Source organism: Cetorhinus maximus, chromosome 6, assembly GCF_964194155.1.
Source record: "Cetorhinus maximus chromosome 6, sCetMax3.hap1.1, whole genome shotgun sequence".
In the NCBI taxonomy this organism is placed as follows: Eukaryota; Metazoa; Chordata; class Chondrichthyes; order Lamniformes; family Cetorhinidae; genus Cetorhinus; species Cetorhinus maximus.
In genome coordinates this window covers 7,868,544-7,890,849 of record NC_135884.1, presented here as the reverse complement: position 1 = coordinate 7,890,849, position 22,306 = coordinate 7,868,544, and the positions used below count along the sequence as shown (strand labels likewise).

Here is a 22,306-nt window from a genome sequence, read left to right as displayed (position 1 = left end):
AAATTGTGCAGTGGGAATTTTTATGCCCACCTTTTAGGTCCTCCAAGGATCATGAATCAGCTGGAGACAGGACTTGCGCCCACACTCGGGACGAAGTCCCGCCCCAGAGATCAGATTGGCCAGCAGCTCTCTGTAGCCCCAGTAATGCCAATAGCAGTCATGGCCAGGACTGGGACTACAAGCGATCCCCAGATTCCAAGTGCCAGAGTCCAGGACCAGGTAAGTACAAGGAGTCTCACCTTGGGGTGGGGAGATGAGGCCTGGGGAGGTGGGGACAGAGGGATGATGGTCTTGATGGAGAGCCTGGGGGGCAGGGAGCACCTGTCATGGGGACGGGGCAGACCTTAGGGGCTGGGGGGAGGTGCCGGATTTGGAAAGAAGTCTATTGAGGATGGTGCTCTCCCTCCACCCCACGTCCTGCGAGACCCTCCTACCTGCTCCTGAACTCCTCCCACCAGCCTGAAAATTGAGATGGACAAGAAATGGCCCTTGGGTGATTACTGATTGCCCTCTTAAGGGCCTCAATTTGGGAGAGGACGCACAGGTGAGCCTAGACTTCGCCCGTTCCACCATTAAGCTGCAGACAGGTTGAGGTGGGCAGGAGGGCGATGGAAAGGACCCTCCCTCCCCCATGCCTGCACACCTGTCGGCAGGGACTGTAACATTTTTCCCCTTGGGGCAAAATTTTCTCCCCGTCGGGCGGGAAGTGTGGGAGCGGGCGCGACCAGGCGAGCTTCTGATCGGCGCCCCCCAGTCAGGAGCGTGCCGCCATTTTATGTGGGCGGGCCAATTAAGGCCCACCCAGCGTGATGTCCGCCAGGGAGAGCTATGCACTCCCTGTGTGGGCGGGGAGGGATTCCCTCAGCCTCGAGTGCGCTCTTTCGCGCATGAGTTGGGACATGTCCATAACTTTTATTGTAAAATATTCTGCATTTTAAAAATCACTCATGAAACCTCATCCCGCCCGTGGATGTGGTTTCGTGTTTTTTCACAAGCCCGCCTGGGCTCCCGGTCTGCCCGCCAATCTTAAGGTTGGACGGGCAGGTCCATTAATGAGTTCAATTGGTTTTTTAATGTCCTTAATAGGCCGTTGACAGGTCGGCGGGTGCGTATCCAATTTGGATGCGCACCCACCGAATTGACAATCTAAATGACACAGGGTGACGTCGGGACACACGCCTGATGTCACCCCATGTCATTTTACGCGTCGGCGAGTGGGCCCCGCCCCCCGCTCGCCGACTGGAAGATGCTGGCCTTGGTTTAAAAAACAATGGGGATATGGAGAGCTGTGTTTTACCGCTGAAGGGGTAAGCTAAGGAAACCAGACTGTTGCCCACAGAATGGGAGGTGAAACCAAAGCATTACTCTTTGGTCACAGAAGCTGGTTATGCGATTATTTGCATGCCTGCCTTGTTGGCAGTAGATGATTGGTACCTGGCGGCTCCTGGTTTAGGGATGGGGGAGAAAATATCCTTTTAGTCAAATAAACCATGAAGAAAATTGACAAAAGCAGCAAGCGTGTGCAATCCACAGTGAGTCATTCATAGCACCTAAAAGAGAGAAGTTAAGGATTCCATTCAGAGCCTTGAGTAGAATGCCAGGGATAAATGGTTGCCTTTAGCCAGGATGTGGTTCTCAGCCTCCATCACCTTAATAGCTACAAACAAATATCTCCATCCAGACACTGATCATTGCAACAAGTAAGAATGGAAATGATCAGGAAACTTCACTGCGCTGTTTGGACTATCCATTCGAGTACTGGTCATTGTGCTGGTCATTGGAACTGCATGACCAGGAAGAGTCTGACTGTGGATACCTAAATGTTCATCTCTCTTTTTACAGATTGATCTGGAAGAAAGGATGCCAGGCATTAAAGGAGAGAAGGTACCAATTGCTATTTTTACTAAATCTTGTTGCCAGGAAATAGGTTTTCCATGACTTACCATTCCTGTGATTAGAGGATTATAATCTATGAGGGTTACCTGAAAAATACTTTTACCTGTCATGTGGTAACATAGCCCTCCCTTGCTTGCATCATAAGAGGATACTAATACTTCTCTGTCGCTGCTTCTCAATTGCAATGCTCAGCTCCTTTTGTAATCCGGAGGCCCAGGTTAATGCTCCGGGGACAAGGGTTCAAATCCCACCATGGCAGTTGGTGGAATTTAAATTCAATAAAAATCTGGAATTGAAAGTCTCGGTAATGGTGGCCATGAAACTATCATCGATTGTTGTAAAAACCCATTTGGTTCACTAATGTCCTTTAGGGAAGGAAATCTGCCGCCCTTACCCAGTCTGGCCTACATGTGACTCCAGACCCACAGCAACGTAGTTGACTCTTAACTGCCCTTTGAAAAGCCACTCAGTTCAAGGGCAATTAGGGATGGGCAACAAATGCTGGCCTTGCCAGTGACGCCTCCATCCTATCAAAGAGTTTAAAAAGTGCAAGCAGACCACGTTTAAACGTGCCCCTCGGTTTATCAGATTGCCATTAATTAATGTCCTTTAACAAAGGAAACCTACTGTCCTTATCCAGTTTCTAGTGTGATTTGCATCCAGCATCAACACCTCAAGTCCAGCCCTTATTCACTCTCGGTACATGTGCGTTGTTGGTAAGGCCGGCATTTATTTACAATTTCTAATTGCCCTAACTGAATGACCTGTTGTGGATCCTGAGTCACATGTAGGCCAGACCAGGTAAGAAGGGCAGATTTCCTTCTCTAAAGGACATTAATGATGTAACACTTGTACTGTCACAAGGGTTCAGACTTGAATAGAATAAATAATGATGCTGGCAAAGATATAGGATTATAAAATTCTCAAACTAATTTTAATGAACTATGTTTCAAATCACAAGGATATGAATAGCTGATGAACAGGTGAATAACATAATGCAGGACCATTCAATGAAAAGCAAAACTTACAAACTGAGTTAGTTCGATCCCATTATGTCCTCATTTATAAATAATCCATAGAAGCCAAATCCTTCCAATCCAGTTTTAGATTTATCTTTTCAGCTACAGCACAACTAGCCTCTTTCCCCCCCAGCTCCCTGTTTTACTTTAAACTATGCGATCAAAGGTTTACACACCCAGTTGTCTGGGCGATACCCACAAAGCTGAATCTTCCACACAGTCCCTAGCCTGTCCATCAATCTCTTTACTTCAGCCCACAGGAAAACTGGCATTCTCCTTCCAGCTCTCTCCAGGAGGCTACACGTTCCCCGAACAATACTCACAAACTGCCCTCTTCCCCAGCCTCAGCTGGTTCCTCTGGTCCCGGTTCATACCTGGAGCACTTATCAGACGCCCAGGGAAAAGATATAACTTCTGCAGCGTTAGCCAACATCTGAATGTAGAGAGAAGGACAAAAGAAAGACATGCCTTTCTTATGCAGAATCACAGAATTTTAACAGCACAGAAGGAGGCCATTTGGCCCTTTTTGTCTGCACCAGCTCTCCAATGAGCATTATGACCTAGCGCCATTGCCCTGCCTTTTCCCCGCACCCCTGCACCTTGTTTCTATTCAAATAATCATCTAATGCCCTCTTGAATGCCTCGACTGAACCGGCCTCCACCACACTTCCAGGCAGCGCATTCCAGACCCGAACCGCTCGCTGTGTGAAAGTTTTTTTCTCACTTCACATTTGCTTCTTTTGCAAATCGCCTCAAATCTGTGCCCTCTCGTTCTTGGTCCTTTTACGAGTGGGAACAGTTTCTCCCCATCTACTCTGTCCAGCCCCTTCATGATTTAGAAAACATCTATCAAGTCTCCGCTCAGCCTTTTCCTCTTCAAAAAAAAACAGTCCTAACTTCTCCAATCTATCCTCATAGCTGAAGTTTGTCATCCCTGGAACCATTCTTGTAAACCTCTCCTGCACTCTCTCCAACGTGTTCACATTCTTCCTGTAATGTGGTGCCCAGAACTGTACACAATACTCCAGCTGAGGTCTAATGAGGGTCTTATAAAATTTCAGCATAACCCCCCTGCTCTTGTACTCTATGCCCCTATTAATAAATCCCAGGATACTATATGCTTTATTAACTGCTCTCTCCACCTGTCCTGTCACCTTCAATGATCTATGCACATATTCGCCCAAGTCTTTCTGCTCCTGCATCCCCTTCAAAATTTCACCCCTTATTTTATATTGCCTGTCTATGTTCTTTCTACCTTACACTTCTCCACATTGAACTTCATCTGCCACCTATCTGCCCACTCCACCAACCTGTCTGTGTCCTCCTGAAGTTCCACACCATCCTCCTCACAGTTCACAATACTCCCAAGCTTCATATCATCCGCAAGCTTTGAAATTGTCCCCTGCGCACCAAGATGTGGATCATTAATATATATCAGGAACATGTGCACATGTGTTCAAAAACCTTTAATGATCAGGGATTGGTTACTCCCTTGTTAGACCTCAGCTGGAGTGTTGTGTACAGTTCTGGTTGCCACATTACAGGAAGAATGTGAACACATTGGAGAGAGTGCAGGAGAGGTTTACAAGCATGGTCCCAGGGATGAGAAACTTCAGCTATGAGGATAGATTGGAGAAGTTAGGACTGTTTTCCATGAGTGGTCAAAGGGTGATGTCGCTGTTTCAAAATGTCCTTTTTGACTGTTACAAGATCCCCAAAGAGGCCTTGCATTCCACATACTTGATAAGCATCATCCAGGTGCAATTTTACACTGTTTCAAAGTTCCTCATTCCCCTGACCATGATGATAACCTGTGTGATCAGAAGGATTTTCAAGATTTCCTTAATGTTGATCCTGCCAGTGTTTTGGTAATTATAGGTATTCATACTATTGACTTGCTTCCTGACCTCTTATAATTACAGGCTTTTGGTCTTTTTATTGCCTATGCCCTGTCTTAAGAATGCAGCACAGACAGGGCACAAGACATTGCATACTGAATTCTGTTTAATTGCTTGTTTGCACAAGTGAACTGACCATTACTATTTGTTACTCACTTAACCCTTGTGTCCCCATAAACGCCAAATTAGCAACTTCAACAGTGGCCAATTTGACTCAATCCCATCGTGTCTTAGGCACATTCTCTCAGCATGACAGGCCATAACTATAGTCAAAATATGCAGTCAGAAGTTAATCAGCTACATCATCATTTCAGGTTTCTCTGTCCATGTATAACAATGAAGCAGGTTGGTTTTCATGACAGCCCCGGTAGTCTCATGAAACTAGCTTTTTAATTCCAGATTCAATTAATGAGCTGAGATTAAGTTCCCCAGCTGCCATCGTGAGATTTGTACTCATAGGTCCAGACCACTAAACGTGGTACCTGCATTGTTAGTCTTGTAATAGAACCACAATGCTACCATTCCCTCTGGATCGTAGCAAGCAGTTACAAAGAATCACTAGCGGTTCAAAAACAAAGCCATTCTAAATAAACAGCGTACATGGAGCAGCGAACTCAGTCTCATCCACCAGTGGTCTTCTAGGCCTATGTAATAGGCTGACCTTTAAAGACTAAAGTATCTTGTGATAAAATGTCTGCACTTCATACAAGACAGTTGCAGTCCAGCTGAGTTGATCAGGAGACATTTAACAATATCACTTAATCTCTCAACATTTATTTGGTTTTATTTTCTAGGGTGATCCTGGCAAGCCTGGTGAATCTGGATTGAGAGGTCTACGAGGAGAGACTGGTCTCCCAGGTCCAGCGGGTGGTCGAGTAAGTGTGAAACTCACTTTTTTTTGTATGTACAGCGGCAGTAGTCAGAACTTTGTTGGTATATAATTGGCTGAATAATGAACTCTGCCGCTTTTTGCATTGCAAAATATGAGTTGGGCTTTAACCTTGCCTTTGCTCTTCAGTAGACACAGCTTTGAGGTCTATGGAAATAAGTTCAGTTGTATTTGCAAGCTTTTGTCATCATCTAGCAAGCTTCTGGTAGAGATGAATTAATGCCGATCATGCTCAGGCCACTTGATGGACATGTTGTTGCAACTAGGATTGGTGCTGAAATCCATCTTTGAGTTTGCTTAGAACATAAGACATAGGAGCAGGAGTGGACCACATGGCCCAATGAACCTGCTCCATCATTCAATACAATCATGGCTGACCTTGGGCTTCAACACCATTTTCCTGCCCATTCCTCATTTCCCTTAGTTCCCTGAGAGACCAAAAACCTGTCTATCCCAGATGTATTCCACAATGGAACATCCACAGCCCCCTGGGGTAGAGAAGTCCAAAGATTCACAACCCTTTGAGTGAAGAAATTTCTTCTCATCTCAGTCCTAAATGATCAGCCCCTTACCCTGAGACGGCCCCCCCGACCCTTGTTTTAGATTCCCTGACAATCTCTCAGCATCCATCCTATCAAGCTTCTTCAGGATTTTGTAGGTTTTAATGAAATTGCTTCTCATCCTTCTAAACGCCAGAGAATATAGGCCCAATTTACTCAGCCTCTCATCATAGGCAACCCCTCATCCCTGGGACCAGTTCAGTGAACCCTCGGTCTACTGCTTCCAATGCAAGTATATCCTTCCTTAAATGTGGAGACCAAAACTGCACACAGTATTCCAGACGTGGTCTCACCAAAACCTTGTAAACCGCAGTGAGACTTTTTATTCTTGTACTCCAATCACTTTGCAATAAAGGCCAATATGCCATTTGCCTTCCTAATTGCTAACTTTCTGCGTTCCTTGTACAAACACTCCCAAATCTCTTTGAACATCAACACTGACAAGTTTCGCATCTTTTATAAAATATTCTTTTATATTCTTATAACCTAAGTGATAAACTTTACATTTTCATATTTTTAAAAATTCATTCATGGGGTGTGGGCTTCGCTGGCTGGGCCAGCATTTATTGCCCATCCCTAATTGCCCTTGAGAAGGTGGTTTTGAGCTGCCTTCTTGAACCACTGTAGTCTATGTGGCATAGGTACACCCACAGTGCTGTTAGGGAGGGAGTTCCACGATTTTGACCCAGCGACAGTGAAGGAACGGCCGATATATTTCCAAGTCAGGATGATGAGTGACTTGGAGGGGAACTTCTAGGTGGAGGTGTTCCCATCTATCTGCTGCCCTTGTCCTTCTAGATGGTAGTGGTCATGGGTTTGGAAGGTGTTGTCGAAGGAGCCTTGGTGAATTCCTGCAGTGCATCTTGTAGATGGTACACACTGCTGCTACTTACGTTGGTGGTGAAGGGAGTGAATGTTTGTGGATGTGGTGCCAATCAAGTGGGCTGCTTTGTCCTGGATGGTGTCAAACTACTTGAGTGTTGTGGGAGCTGCACTCATCCAGGCAAGTGGGGAGTATTCCATCACACTCCTGACTTGTGCCTTGTAGATGGTGGTCAGGCTTTGGGGAGTCAGGAGGTGGGTTATTCGTTGCACGATTCCTAGCCTCTGCCCTGCTCTTGTAGCCACAGTATTTATATGGCTAGTCCAATTCAGTTTCTGGTCAATGGTAACCCCCAGGATATTGATTGTGGGGAACCTAGTAATGGTAAAGCCATTGAAAATCATGGGGCGATGGTTGGATTCTCCCTTGTTGGAGATGGTCATTGCCTGGCACTTGTGTGGTGTGAAGGCTACTTGCTACTTGTCAGCCTAAGCCTGGATATTGTCCTCCTGCACTCTTCTTTGAACCAGGGTTGATTCCCTGGCTTGATGGTAAGGGTAGAGTGGGGGATATGCCGGGCCATGATGTTACAGATTGTGTTCGAGTACAATTCTGCTGCTGCTGATGGCCCACAGCGCCTCACGGATGCCCAGCCTTGAGTTGCTAGATCTATTCAAAATCTATCCCATTTAGCATGGCAGTCATGCCACACAACACGATGGAGGGTATCCTCAATGTGAAACAGGGATTTCGCCTCCACACTGACTGTGCGGTGGTCACTCCTACCGATACTGTCATGGACAGATGCATCTGCGGCAGGCAGGTTGCTGAGGATGAGGTCAAGTATGTTTTTCCCTGTTGTTGGCTCCCTCACCACCTGCTGCAGACCCAGTCTATTAGTTATGTCCTTTAGGACTAGGCCAGCTCGGTCAGTAGTGGTGTTACCGAGCCACTCTTGGTGATGGATATTGAAGTCCCCCACCCAGAGTACATTCTGCACCCTTGCCACCCTCAATGCTTCCTCCAAGTGATGTTCAACATGGAGGAGCACTGACTCATCAGCTGAGGGAGGGCTGCACGTGATAATCGGCAGGAGGTATCCTTGCCCATGTTCAACCTGATGCCATGAGACATCATGGGGTCCAGAGTCGATGTTGAGGACTCCCAGGGCAACTCCGTCCTGACTGTATACCACTGTGCCACCACCTATGCCTCTGCTGGGTTTGTCTTGTCGGCGGGATGGGACATATCCAGGGATGGTGATGGTGATGGTGTCTGGGACATTATCTGGAAGGTATGATTCCGTGAGGATGATTATGTCAAGCTGTTGCTTGACTAGTCCATGAGACGGCTCTCCCAATTGGCACCAGCCCCCAGGTGTTAGTAAGATGGACTTTGCAGGGTCGACAGGGTTGAGCTTGCCGATGTAATTTCCAGTGTCTAGGTCGATGCCGGGTGGTCCGTCCGGTAAACACAGTGAGAAGCTGGAGACGCTCAAGCAAGTGGATTTGCGGTTTCCTGCCGAAACCCAGGATTGAACCGGGGCCTTTAGATCTTCAGTCTAACTAACGCTCTCCCAGCTGAGTTATTTCAGCTGACGAATATTATACTCCATCTGCCATCTTGTTGCTCACTCACCTAGCCTGTCTATATCTCTTTGCAGCCTCTCTGTGTCCTCCCCACAGCTTACCTTCCCACATATCTTGGCATCATCGGCAAACTTAGATACATTGTTCTCTGTCTCTTCATCTAAGTAATTAATATAGACTGTAAATAGAGTTGAATTAGTAGTTTTTGAATGACCATTCAATGTTCCCTTGAGGAGAGCTCAATTCTTGTGTGTAAAATGTGCTTTCTGTCCTCAAGGTTGGTTCATGGACATGCGTGACAAAAGGAAATCTGTTTTACAATGCGACTCTGCATTAATTTTTCCCCTCTTATTTTTGTGACAGGGTTTGGAAGGTCAAAGAGGTCCCCCAGGGCCACAGGTAAGTCTCTTGCTGTCTGCATTTATACTGTGCGTCCATTCTCTTCTACCCTCAGTTCTGTAGTAGACAACGTGCCTGCATATCAGTGCCCTTAATAGAGCAGAGGATATTTCGACAATGACTTCGAGGTTTCAACTGCTCGCAGTATCAACAGTTTGTGGGTAATTATTAAATGTAATTATGACTTTTGGATGAGGAATATTTGGTGATTTCCTGCCCTGTGACCCTAACCTGGCCCCCCCTCTGATGCCGTGGGCCATGTCTGGGGTAGATGGAGGTTTCATTCTCCAATAGCTCTAGTGACAACTTGCACTTGGCATAGTTGGGTCCTTGTTGATCTTCCTGCCCTCTCCACCACACTTATGGCTGAATTCTGACAACAAAAATTTCGGACTGGTCTTTGTAAGCTTCTATCCTACATTACAGCAGTGGCTACACTTCAGATGTGCTTAATTGGCTGTAAAGCATTTTGGTGCAGATTGGTGAAATTCATGAAAAACATGTAGAGAATTGTTTTCTCCCCCCCAACCATTGTTAAACTGAGGTGGCTCAGTGGGTAGTTCTCCTGCCACTGACCAGAAGGCCACAGGTTCAAGCCCCACTCCAGGGCTTGTTGGCTATAAAGGAACTCAGCCACTGGTGCAGGCAAGCCTGTGTGTATTGGTGATGGTTCCTGGCCCTGATAAATGGGGAGGGTTGGCACCAGGAAGGGCATCATGCTGTAAAACCAACCGCCAAATCTGAAGAAATGATGGTTGGTATGAAGGTGATCAGCCAGCATTGTGGTGACCCTGTGTAACATGGGAAAAGACATCCATTGTTTCTGGCGGATGGGGAGGGGTGGAGAGGAAGACTTTGTGAGTAAGACAGAGGGCTAGGTGAATGAGGAAGGGGAATTTGCGAACCCTGGAATTGGTTACTGGAGCTGTAGAGAAAAGGGGTTGCTTAGGACTTCACAGTGGACTGGAGGTTGAGTTACGATCATTAAGTTTGTTGAGCGCAATTTAATTTTTTACCACTTTCCTTCTAGGGAGACCAAGGTCCAAGAGGATTCCCTGGAGAAAAGGTAATCCATTATTTAAACTCTTAGATCCAGACTTAGCATCATACTTGTGTGTAAATTGTGATTTTAATGGGTTGTGATAGCTGTCTTAAGGGAAGACCACAGGTAAAGCTGCCGATGGTCACCTGGAATTTAATGCCAATCTGTGGGTAAAGGATATCTTCTGGAGGGAATGGGGGGAAGTCTGGTGGCGGAATGTTTTAGGGTTTGCTCTTTCACCTCTGGGATCTTAGAGAAAATCCTACACACCCTGTGGGGAGAAATGTCATCTCTCTGCAGGTTGCAAGTGGTGAAATAACTCGTGGGCCATCATGGCTGATGCCCTGGTGATCTTTACAAACCGTAGGTGCAACATAGCAACAGGAGAAGGCCATTTAGCCCCTCGGCATTCAATGAGATTTACCCGCCTTTTCCCCATAACCCTTAATACCCTTGGAATAACAAAATCCTATCAATCTCAGCTTTAAAATTAACGATTGGTCTAGCATCAATAGCAGAAGAGAGTTCCCAACGTCTACCACCCTTTGTGCGAAGAGGCGCTGCCTGAAATGTTTGGCTCTAAATTTTAGACCATGTATCCCAACCCAGCATAAATAGTTCCTCTCTCTCTGCTCCTTTTAATATCTTTCAACCCTGACACAAGCTAAACAATCTCACCCAAAAGAAGCCACCAAGGTTGCAGTGTGGGAGGTGAAAGTGCGAACCGAGGTAGGGTTGAGAGTGGCAGGGGTGTGAGGTGTAAAGGGGGCTAGTTTGAGGCTGTGAAAAGGCCGAGTAGAGGGAGCTTTCCTCTTCATTTGCCTTATATTGTGCTTCACCTGATATCTCTTGGAGCTGACCTTGTCTGCCCAGAATCCCTCACTTTGATGACACAAGCACTCATCAAGTTAAAAAAGAGAAGAAAAAAATGGAAAATTTCTCTTCGTCGGTGTCAAGAATCAGGATTGGACGCCTGGAATTTCTGTGTTTGAGGCATTCCAATTGTTTGTTAAGTGTTCAGCAACTCCCCATTTTCTTTAACAACTCCAATTCTCCATGAAGGCCTAATCCATGCGAGACTTTAATAATGTTCTCATATCTGACGAATTGCTTCCAACCTCTTGATAGTACTTCTGGACACAATACAAGAGAAAAAATATCTCACCTCTCTAGCTTCCAAACCAAACTCTCTTTAACTCAAATGTTCTGATCTTGACGCTCGATATTGTGGCCATGAACATTTCTATTTTGTTCCTCCTGAGTTGCAGCAACACTGAACAAGACTCGTCACTGTCTTCAACTCCAGTTTGTCATTGGCTTGGCTTAAAAACCGTGGAACGTTCTCTCCGCCAGCCCCCACACCCCCACACCCCCACCCCAATCTCTTCTTTCTCCAACAATATATACACTTTTATATTGAATTATCTGCTCATTATTTCCAGCATTATCTTCCTGGCATTCCTGAGGCCCAGGGTGATGCTCTGGGGACCTGGGTTCCAATCCCACCATGGCAGAAGGTGAAATTTGAAGTCAATGAAAAAATCTGGAATTAAAAGTCTGATAAAGACATGAAGCCATTGTCAATTGTTGTAAAAACCCATCTGGTTCACTATTGTCCTTTAGGGAAGGAAAGCTGCTGTCATTATCTGGTCTGGCCTACATGTGACTCCAGACCCAGAGCAATGTGATTGACTCTTAAAATGCCCTCTAAACGAGGGCAATTAGGGATGGGCAATAAATGCTGGCCTAACCAGCGACGGCCACATCTCATGAACAAACAAAGCAAAATAGAAGCAGGAATAGGTCATTCAGCCTTTCGAGCCTGCTCCGCCATTCAATATGATCATGGATGATCCTCTATCTCAACGCCATACTCTCACTCACTCCCATACCCCTTGACACCTTTAGAGTCTAGAAATCTATTTCCGTCTTAAATATATTCAGTGACTCGGCCTCCAAACCTTCTGTGGTAGAGAATTCCACAGGTTCACCACCCTCTGAGTGAAGAAATTTCTCCTAATCTCAGTCCCTAATGGCCTACCCTGTATCCTGAGATTGTGACCCCATGTTCTAGACCCCCCCAGCCAGAGGAAACATCATTCCTGCATCCAGTCTGTCCATCCCTGTCAGAATTTTATATGTTTCAATGAGATCCCCTCTCTTCTAAACTCCAGTGAATAGAGGCCTAGTGGGCCCAATCTCTCCTCATATGACAATCCTGCCATCCCAGGAATCAGTCTGGTGAACCTTCGCTATACTCCCTCTATGGCAAGTATATCCTTTCTTAGGTAATGAGCCCAAAACTGCACACAATATTCATAGATTCATAGACGTCTACAGCACAGAAGGAGGCCATTCGGCCCATCATGTCCGCACTGGTCAACAAAGATCTGACGACACTAATCCCATTTTCCAGTGCTTGGCCCATAGCCCTGGAGGCTATGGCAATGCAAGTGAATATCTAAATACTTTTTAAATATTATGAGAGTTTTTGACTCAACCACCCCTTTAGGCAGTGAGTTCCAGCCTCCCACTACCCTCTGGGTGAAAAACATTCTCTTCAATTCCCCTCTTAGCCTTCTACCTCTTGCCTTAAATCTATGCCCCCTGATTATTGACCCCTCTACTAATGGAAAAAATGCCTTCCTATCTACCCTAATCTGTGCCCTTCATAATCTTATATACTTCTATCAGGTCCCCTCTCAATCTTTGTTGCTCCAAGGAAAACAACCCCAGCCTATCCGAATTTTCCTCACATCTCAGACCCTCCAGCCCAAGTACTGCCCTGGTAAATCTCCTCTGTACCCTCTCCAGTATAATCACATCCTTCCTATAATGTGCTGACCAGAACTTCACGCAGTACTTCATTTGTAGCCCAACCAGTGTTTTATACAGTTCCAGCATAACCTCCCTGCTCTTGCCTTTATTAGCCGAGACGTAGAATACAAGTATCCCATATGCCTTCTTAACCACCTTAGGGATCTATGGATATGCACACCAAGGTCCCTCTGATGTTCAGTACTTTCCAGGGCCCTACCATTCTTAGTGTAATCCCTTACCTTGTTAGCCCTCTCCAAGTGCATTACCTCACACTTTTCCAGGTTGAATTCCATTTGCCACTGCTCTGCCCACCTAACCAGTCCATTGATATCCTCCTGCAGTTTACGGCTATCCTCCTCACTATTTATCACCCTAGCAATTTTCGTGTCATTCATGAACTTGCTGATCATACCCCTTACATCTAAGTCCAAATCATTTATGTACACCACAAACAGCAGGTGTGGTCTCACCAAGGCCCTGTACAGCTACAGTAAGACATCCTTGCTCCTGTACTCAAGTCCTCTTGCAATGAAGGCCAACATACTGTTTGCCTTCTTAACTGCATGCTGCACCAGTATGCTTGCTTTCAGTGATTGGTGTATAAGGACACCCAGGTCCCTTTGTACATCAACATTTCCCAATCTATCACCATTTAAATAATACTCTGCCATTCTGTTTTTCCTACCAAAGTGGATAACTTCACACTTATCCATGTTATACTGCATCTGCCATGTATTTGTCCACTCATTCAGCCTGTCTAAATTGCCATTTAACACCCCCCTCAACACTCACATTCCCATCTAGTTTTGTGTCATCAGCAAACCTATTACATTTGGTTCCCTCATCCAAATCATTGATATATATTGTGAATATCTGGGGCTCAAGCACCGATCCCTGTGGTACTCCACTAGCCACCACCTGCCATTCCAAAAAAGACCCATTTATTCCTACCCCCTGTTTCCTGTCTGCTAACTAATTCTCAATTCATGCCAATATATTACCCCCAATCCCATGTGCTTTAATTTTACACACTAACCTCTTATATGGGACCTTACCGAAGTTTTCTGAAAATCCAAATATACCACATCCACTGGTTCTCCCTTATCTATTCTGCTAGTTACGTCCTCAAAAAACGTTGTCTAACCCCATTAATATTTTCTAAGTGTACTGTTATCACATTCTTTATAATAGGCTTAAGGTTGGACGGGCAGCTCAGGTCAATGATTTAATTGATTTTTAAATGGCCTTAATAGGCCTTTGACAGTTCGGCTGAACTGAAAATCTGAATGACACGCAGTGACGTCTGGATGCACGTCCAACATCAGCCCGTGTCATTTTACGCCTCAGCGAGTGGGCCCAGCCCCCGCTGGCCGAGCCAAAGATTCTACTCTTAATTTCTACCTTCACTATCTTCTCCACTTTACTATCAACGGTTACCTTCTTAGTGGTATCCTAACTTAAGGACCTTGTCACTTTGTCCAGACTTCTCCAGCAGTCTCATTTCTGGGTCAGAAGTTGAGTTCGTAATCTAGGTTGACACTCTGAGGCAGCACTGAGGGAGTTCTTCATTGCCTGCGGAGAGCTTCCTTCAGTTGCGGCCTTACCCCAATCTTACAACTCTTCTGGTGGTTCAGATGATGTCAAAGTTTTAATGATAATATTCAAAGAAAAGTTGGGAGTGTTTCCAGTCCTCTGGTCATCGTTCTTCCCGTGATTACTGCCATCAAAATTAGATTAATGGATCAATTCTTTACCATTGTTTGTGGGATAGTGCTACCTCAGAATGGCTGCAACATCTGTTGACAGAAGAACAATTCCTGAATTCCTAAAAAAAACATTGTGCAGACATTTTTGACATAAAAACTGCTGTCGAAATGCATACATCGTTATCTGCTTTATACTAAAGCTAAAGGACACTTTTGAACTTCAGTCTCCCATTCAACCCTGAGCTGAGGTTGATGCTCCAGATCTAGTTCAGGCAACATGGAATTTTTCTGTCTATTAAACATTACCTGCCTGTGCTCTTAACTCACTGCATTGCTGTTGAAAATTTTGTTAACACCTTCGCTATCTCAGCGTAATTGATGCAAATATGCATCAACACTGGAACTATGGCCGAGATTTTGTTCTAAACAGCGTAGGAACAGCTTCTGGCATTTGCGTTGCTGACAGTTGCTCAGCGATTTTCCGTGGGCCAGTCAGCATGGATTTCCACTATCCCATCCAGTGCAGCAACCTCTACCGGGCACTTGCGAACAGGGCAAGCAACATCGACACTCTTCAACCAATCAGATTGAAGTACCCCCGCTGAGACTGCAAACCAGGAAGTTAAAAATAGAATATAAATTACATTTAAATCGAGTGCAGTAAGCAAGATAAAGATTGGAAAATACAGATTGGATTAAGGGAGAGAGGTAAAATAAACAGAAAAAGTAAAAATAAAATTTGTGTTATTTTCTTTTGAGGGAATGAGGCTCCACACTTATAATTTTATTTTTCAGGGCCAGAGAGGTTGTTTGTCAATAATTATCACTTATTCTGCCATTAAAAACTCACTTACTTCTAAATGTGATATGCATAACTTTTTCAGCTGTCTTTAGTGTAGAACATGTAAGTACCCTAAGTTCAAGCCATTGCAGCAATCTCAGTGCTGGGTCTATCAGTGGGGACTGCAGCAGGAGGGTATTTCTGAGTCCTGATAACCTCATCATCATTATTACAGCAAATCCAGGCCTATGTCTGTACTTGTGTATCAGGCCACCTGCTGACCTGATCGATGAAGAGGGTGGAAGAGATGAAAGGCTCTGTGGGAAAAGGGGAAGGTATTCAGTCAGTGGCAAAGCAATGCTGTGGGATTGGTGAACAACATGACAAGAAAGACACATTCTGATGTCCTTCATTCCACCGGATTCTGTGTCCGTCTCTGATCCAGATTCCCAGTGGGATGAAGTGCATGAGATGTGTCCATGAACAACGGAAACATGTTCTCTCCCACCCTCCCTTGCAAGGAGGTAAGTGTCATGTCACCTTTACAGGTGAAGCTGCTGTTTTTGTTCCAAAGGTGCAGGTGGACAACTTTACAACAACAGAACTCAGAGTACAGCATGAGGCTATTTCTGACTCGCTTTCCAGTCACATGCTGTCTTTAACAGGCTTGGTCCTAGGCCACTAGGCTTCATTCTTGGCTTGTCTGCTTTGAGATGTTGAATGAGTTGGATTTCAATCTAGTTCTCTCTCTCTCTCTCTCTCTCTCTCTCAGCCCTCTTCTTGGTTCTGATCCAAAAATTGGCATGGGAAGGTTAAACAAAGTTCACCATCACCGAGAGTTTTCTCACCTCATGTCTAAGTCTATTGTAGACTCATTGATGGCAATTAATCATTGTGTGATTAGTCAACAACTCCATTATTAGTTGCTTGTTAGTGCAGAACTTGATTATTGCTGAAAAGAGAGAGATGTTGGCAAAGCTTTTTATCTTGAACTCATCAGGACAAATGCAAGAATGTCAAATTTCAAACCATCGCAGCAATTCATACTTCAGGAAAAGGCTTTGCACCTTCTCTGAATTACCTGGGAGCTTGGATAGTCTACCTGGGAGCTTGGGGAGGTGGTGGCATAGTGGTATTGTCACTGGACTAGTAACCCAGTAGATCCAGGGTTCAAATCCTACCATGGCAGATGGTGGAATTTGAATTCAATAAAAGTTTGGAATTAAAATTCTAATGATGAAATGATTGTTGTAAAAACCCATTTGGTTCACTAATGTCCTTTAGGGAAGGAAATCTGCCGTCCTTACCTGGTCTGGCCTACATGTGACTCCTAACCCTCAGTAATGTGGTTGCCTCTTAACTGCCCCCTGAGCAAGGGCAATAAGTGCTGGCCTGGCCAGTGACACCCACATCCCATAAATGAATAATGAAAGAAAAGTTCCCTGTTGTTTTCTCCATGGCAATGCCTTGGCCAATCAGATCGACTTGCCAACCAATCAGCACCCTGTGGTATAAGTTGTGAAATTTTGCGTTCTTGTGTTTGTCCTGATGAGTGCAAGATGAAAAGCTTCTGCAACTTGTGTCTCTTTTTAGCAAAAACTCCATTATCATTGTATCGTTGCGACTACCAGGATGATGGAAGGTGAACTAGAGTAACAATTGCCATGTTGTCTCAGCTCCTGTCCCCGGCTGTTGTTTTATCTCTTCCTGTGAGGAATTGTCAAACCTCCACTTGGCAGCCACCAGATGGGCACATTAAAGGGAAACACTCACAGTTTGGGGAATTACTGGTGTCGATGCAGTTTCCCCAAAAGCTGTCATCCAACAAAGACGAGGTTTAGAATTGGAGCCAGAAGGTTACTGAGCAGGATTTTGAAATGAATGGAAGTGTTTTGACATATTGATGGTCACTCCCTGTAGGTGATGGCACTAGCTATAACTCTAGATTATTTTTTAAGATGGACAGAATTTGGTTCTTGTACCCAAATAAATGATGCATAGGAGGAGACTGTTTTACTAGAAATGTAATCAACCATGTCTTTTGTGTTTTCTTTTTCACAATGTTCTCCCCTTCTTTTTCTGAAGCCATTGCATAAATCCTGGGGTTTTGTTTTTGAAGACTCTTGCTGTCTAATTCCCCTTTTCCATAGGGGACCCTAGATATGTGTGTCTACAGGCAGTTTGGCCATGAAGGGCATCACACCAGGAGCGAATCCCACCTTCATTTGACATTCAAGCTCAGTTTGGGTCACTGGATAATGATTAGGAATGGGGCCTCAGAGAGCTTTACTCTCCTCCTACCACTAATGACCTCTGCCCGCAACTTCAACCTGGCGGGGTGAGGGGGCAGAGGACATTGCTGGTGTCCAGACTTTTGATAGAGATTGGCTAACTTATCTCAGGACAGGGATCAGACTTAACGGTGTCCTGTTCTGCAGGCGGGGTAGCACTACATACTTCATGCTGAAGTTCCTCAGGAAACATCAGGACTAATCCCCTGACCGTCCCCCACCCCCATCCCTACATGAGTGGCATTAAAAATTACACCATTTTGACTTGTCATAATGATCTTTTTCACGATAGGTTTTTTGTCTCAGGTGTTAAAAATATACATGTAAACGAGCACAACTTGAACCCCTCTTTCTGCTTTCTGCACACAGGGTGACCGAGGGCCCCCTGGGCTGGATGGCAGGAATGGAGTAGATGGGAAGAATGGTCCACCCGGGCCCCCTGGGTTGAGGGTGAGTATTAGTATCTGGTATGAAGCACTCGCCCCGTGGCTGGTTGAGATGGGTTTACTGCTGGCGGGATAGAATTGTACATTCTGTTGGCTGCAAAGAACCAGATCGGCAGATGAGTTCAGAGAGCCATTGGTGAAGGTTCAGGTGAGACTGACTGGATTGAGCCATCTCAAAGGTGGCTCTTCATGATCTTGCACAGTTGAGGCTCTTTTATTGAGGGCACAATTCCATCAATTTGTGAAGAAATGTAACCTGGTGTTGGAAGCCTTGTTCCTTGGGTACCAAATGTCCTTTGATACTTGACATAAGAACTTACGAAATAGAAGCAGGAGTAGGCCATTCAGCCTCTTGAGCCACCTCCACCATTTAATAAGATCATGGCTGATCTTCCACCTCAACTCTACTTTCCTCCTCTGCCCCTATATCCCTTGGTTCCTTTTGTGTCCAAAAATCGGTCAATCTTGGTCTTGAATATACTCAACAACTGAGATCCACAGTTCCCTGGGGTAGAGAATTCCATAGATTGACAATCCTCTGAGTGAAGAGGTTTCTCCCCATTCCAGTCCTAAAGTCCTTATCCTGAGATTATAACCCCTGAGTTCTAGAGTCTCCAGCCAGGGGAAACACTCTTCCAAGTCATCCCAGTTCCAGGGCATTACTGCAGGAGTTCCTCAGGGTAGTATCCTAGGCCCAACCATCTTTGGCTGCTTCATCAATGACCTTCCTTCCACCATAATGTCAGAAGTGGAGATGTTCGCTGATGATTGCACAATATTCAGCACCATTCATGCTTCCTTACATACTGAGGCAGTCCATGTCCAAGTGCAGCAAGACCTGGACAATATCCAGGCTTGGGCTGACAAGTGGCAAGTAACATTCACGCCACACAAGTGCCAGGCAATGACCATCTCCAACAAGAGAGAATCTAACCATCGCTCCTTGACGTTCAATGGCATGACCTTCACTGAATCCCCCACTATCAACATCCTGGGGGTTACCATTGACCAGAAACTGAACTGGACATGCCATATAAATACTGTGGCTATGAGAGCAGGTCAGAAGCTAGGAATCCTGCATCGAGTAATCCTGACTCCCCAAAGCCTGTCCACTATCTACAAAGCACAAGTCAGGAGTGTGATGGAATACTCTCCACTTACCTGGATGAGTGCAGCTCAACAACACTCAAGAAGCTTGACACCATCCAGGACAAAGCAGCCCGATTGATTGGCACCCCATCCACAAACATTCACTCCCTCCACCACCGACGAACAGTGGCAACAGTGTGTACCATCTACACGATGCACTACAGAAACTCACCAAGGCAGCCCCTTAGGCAGCACCTTCCAAACCTATGACTGCTACCATCTAACAAGGGCAGCAGATATGTGGGAACACCACCACCTGGAAGTTCCCCTCCAAGTCACTCACCATCTTGACTTGGAAATGTATCGCCATTCCTTCACTGTCACTGGGTCAAAATCCTGAAAGAACCTCCCTAACAGCGCTGTGGGCATACCTACTCCACAGGGGCTGGAGATGTTCAAGAAAGCAGCTCATCACCACCTTCCCAAGGACAATTAGGGATGGGCAATAAATGCTGGCCTAGCCAGCGACGCCCACATTCCATCCAAAACCCTGTCAAGCCCCTTGAGTTTTATACATTTCAATGAGTTCACCTCCCATTCTTCTAAACACCAGAGAATATAAACCTACTCTGCTCAACATCTTCTCATTGGACAGCCCTCTCATCTCAAAATCAACCAGTTGCCTTCCTTGTGTGAGAAGAATGTTCACACTACAGAAGTGCCAGGTAATGACCATCTCCAACAAGAGAGAAATTACCACTTTGCCTTGATGTTCAACAGCATTACCATCATTGAATTTTCCACAACAACATCCTTGGGGTCACCATTAACCAGAAACTCAACTGGGTTAGCTACAGAAATCCTGTGGCTACAACAGCAGGTATGAGGTTGGGTGTTCTGCAGCAAGCAACTCACCTCCTGACTCCCCAAAGCCTTTCCATCAAGGCACAAGTCAGGAATGTGAAGGACAACACTCCATTTTCCTGGATGAGTGAAGCTCCAACACTCAAGAAGCTTGACACCATCCAGCACAAAGCAGCTAGCTTGATCAGCACCCCATCCACCACCTTAAGCATTCACTCCCTTCACCACTGACACACAGTGGCAGCAGTGCGTACCATCTACAGCAGTGCGTACCATCTACTGCAGCAACTTGCCAAGGCCCCCTTGACCAGCACCTTCCAAACCCCTGACCTCCAACCTAGAAGGACAAGAGCAGCAGACACATGGGAACACCACCACCTTCAAGTTCCCCTCCAAGCCTTACACCACCCTAACTTGGAACTAAAGTGCCACTCCTTCACTGTTGCTGGGTCAAAATCCTGGAACTCTCTCCCTAACAGCACTTGGTGTATCTACACTGTGTGGACTGCAGTGGTTCAAGAAGGCAGCTCACCACCACTTTCTCAAGGGCTTAGGGATGGGCAATAGATGCTGGGCTTGCCAGTGTCTAATGCTGTCATCGCCTAACAGCTACATACCTGCTCTGGAGTCACCAGTGGCATTTGAACCCTGCCTGGCCTCAAAGGGCATGAGGTGGGGGCAGGGATATGCTAATATGGTGGGAGGGTAACCAGCGGCATTCCTGCCCCCCCTCCTGTCATCTTAACTTACCTAAGTTCAGGTCCATGAATTTAAATGGCAAAATTGAGTCTTGATTATGTCATTGGGACACCACCCCCCACTTTAACCCAGGCTGCACAATGTCAGACTAGCTAGTGAAATCCTGTGGCCTGCAGCCTCTTGGTTACAAGAGACACAAGTACATTCATTTTGTTACTTTTTACACGTCTCTTGTGGCCCAGGAGGAACAGAAATGCTCACTCTAGGTCCACGAAGATTCTTTCCCTCTACCCACCCTCTCACCTCACAATCACAAACTTCACCCCCTGTTCATCGGACATCTTGCCAGGGTCCAATTCCTTGGACCCCTCACTCCAACCCCACTCGACTTTCCACTCCTGCCCGCCAGTGTGGCTGTCATTCCTGAAGGGTTTTGGACAGGAGTCAGGGATGAAACCTCACACCCCAGAAGGTTTGAAGGATTTCCACCTGCTTTCACCCCCCAACTCCTCCCTCCAGATCATTGTTTCGCACACCAAGTTAAAATCCAGTGCTACAGCATGTAGTGATCGGGAGCAGGGACACTGGCCGATTGCCTCCTCCCTCCTGGGCCTGGAGCTGGGAGACACTTTGTAGCACCTCGTGATCTGCCCCTTTCCGATTGGGAGTGGAGTCTGAGGTCATCCTGGTCTATATGGTACAGAGTCATTGGAGTACTGCACTATCTCGTGGATAGAGGTGATTACAGGATAACTCCAAGCTCAGGGAGACATTTAGTTAAAACTATCTGGTGGTTTCACTGCTATTTATGTCTCCATTGCACTTTCTTTTCAGGGTGAGCAGGGGAAACAAGGAGAACCCGGCAGAGATGTAAGTGATCGACACATTGACCATATACATTGAGGCCTGCAGCGCTTAGGCCTGGTTCTTCTGATGTCTTTCATGCTTAAAGATTGAAATGACTCCATGACCCACTTCCCTCTCTTTCTCTGAGTCTTCCTACAGCCCCTGGGATTTGTGCGTTCGCCCAACTCTGGGCTTCTGCGTACACACCAACCCCCCCCCACACTCTTCGCCCACCATTGGCTTTCACCCACCTAGGCCCTAAGCTCTGAACTTCTCTCACTAAACCTCTCCAGCTCTGCTCCTTTAAGATGAACCTTAAATCCTCCATCTTTGACCCAGCTTGGCGGTCACCTGTTTAACGCATCCTTCTTCAGCTTGGTTTAATAAATGTGCAAGTGAAGTAACTTAATATGCTTTCCTATGCTAAAGGTGCGATATAAACACACGTTGTTGTAGTGGTGAATTGCAATGTAAACAAATACTTGCCAAGTTGGACAGGGGAGCCTGTCAATTAAAATTGTGCTTAAAGGTTGATGCGATCACAAGCACAGTGAAGCTAATGGGTACACATAAGGAAACTGTCAGTTGTATTTGTCCAATGGTTTGAACTGACCAAATTATGAGGTCAGTGTGTTACAATGTTTAGTTG

General features: G+C 45.8%; 1 protein-coding gene across 1 annotated transcript in view; it reads left to right on the top strand.

The window, feature by feature from the left end:
* Positions 1 to 51: 51 nt before the first annotated feature.
* The window catches only part of LOC144681442 (uncharacterized), a 49,749-nt gene continuing 27,494 nt past the window's right edge, over positions 52 to 22,306 (top strand). Inside the window, exons 1-7 of the mRNA XM_078543029.1 lie at positions 52 to 219; positions 1,843 to 1,884; positions 5,608 to 5,688; positions 9,038 to 9,073; positions 10,104 to 10,139; positions 18,083 to 18,163; positions 21,646 to 21,681. Of these exons, the coding sequence (XP_078399155.1) occupies positions 52 to 219; positions 1,843 to 1,884; positions 5,608 to 5,688; positions 9,038 to 9,073; positions 10,104 to 10,139; positions 18,083 to 18,163; positions 21,646 to 21,681 (480 nt within the window). The remainder of the gene's footprint in view (positions 220 to 1,842; positions 1,885 to 5,607; positions 5,689 to 9,037; positions 9,074 to 10,103; positions 10,140 to 18,082; positions 18,164 to 21,645; positions 21,682 to 22,306) is intronic.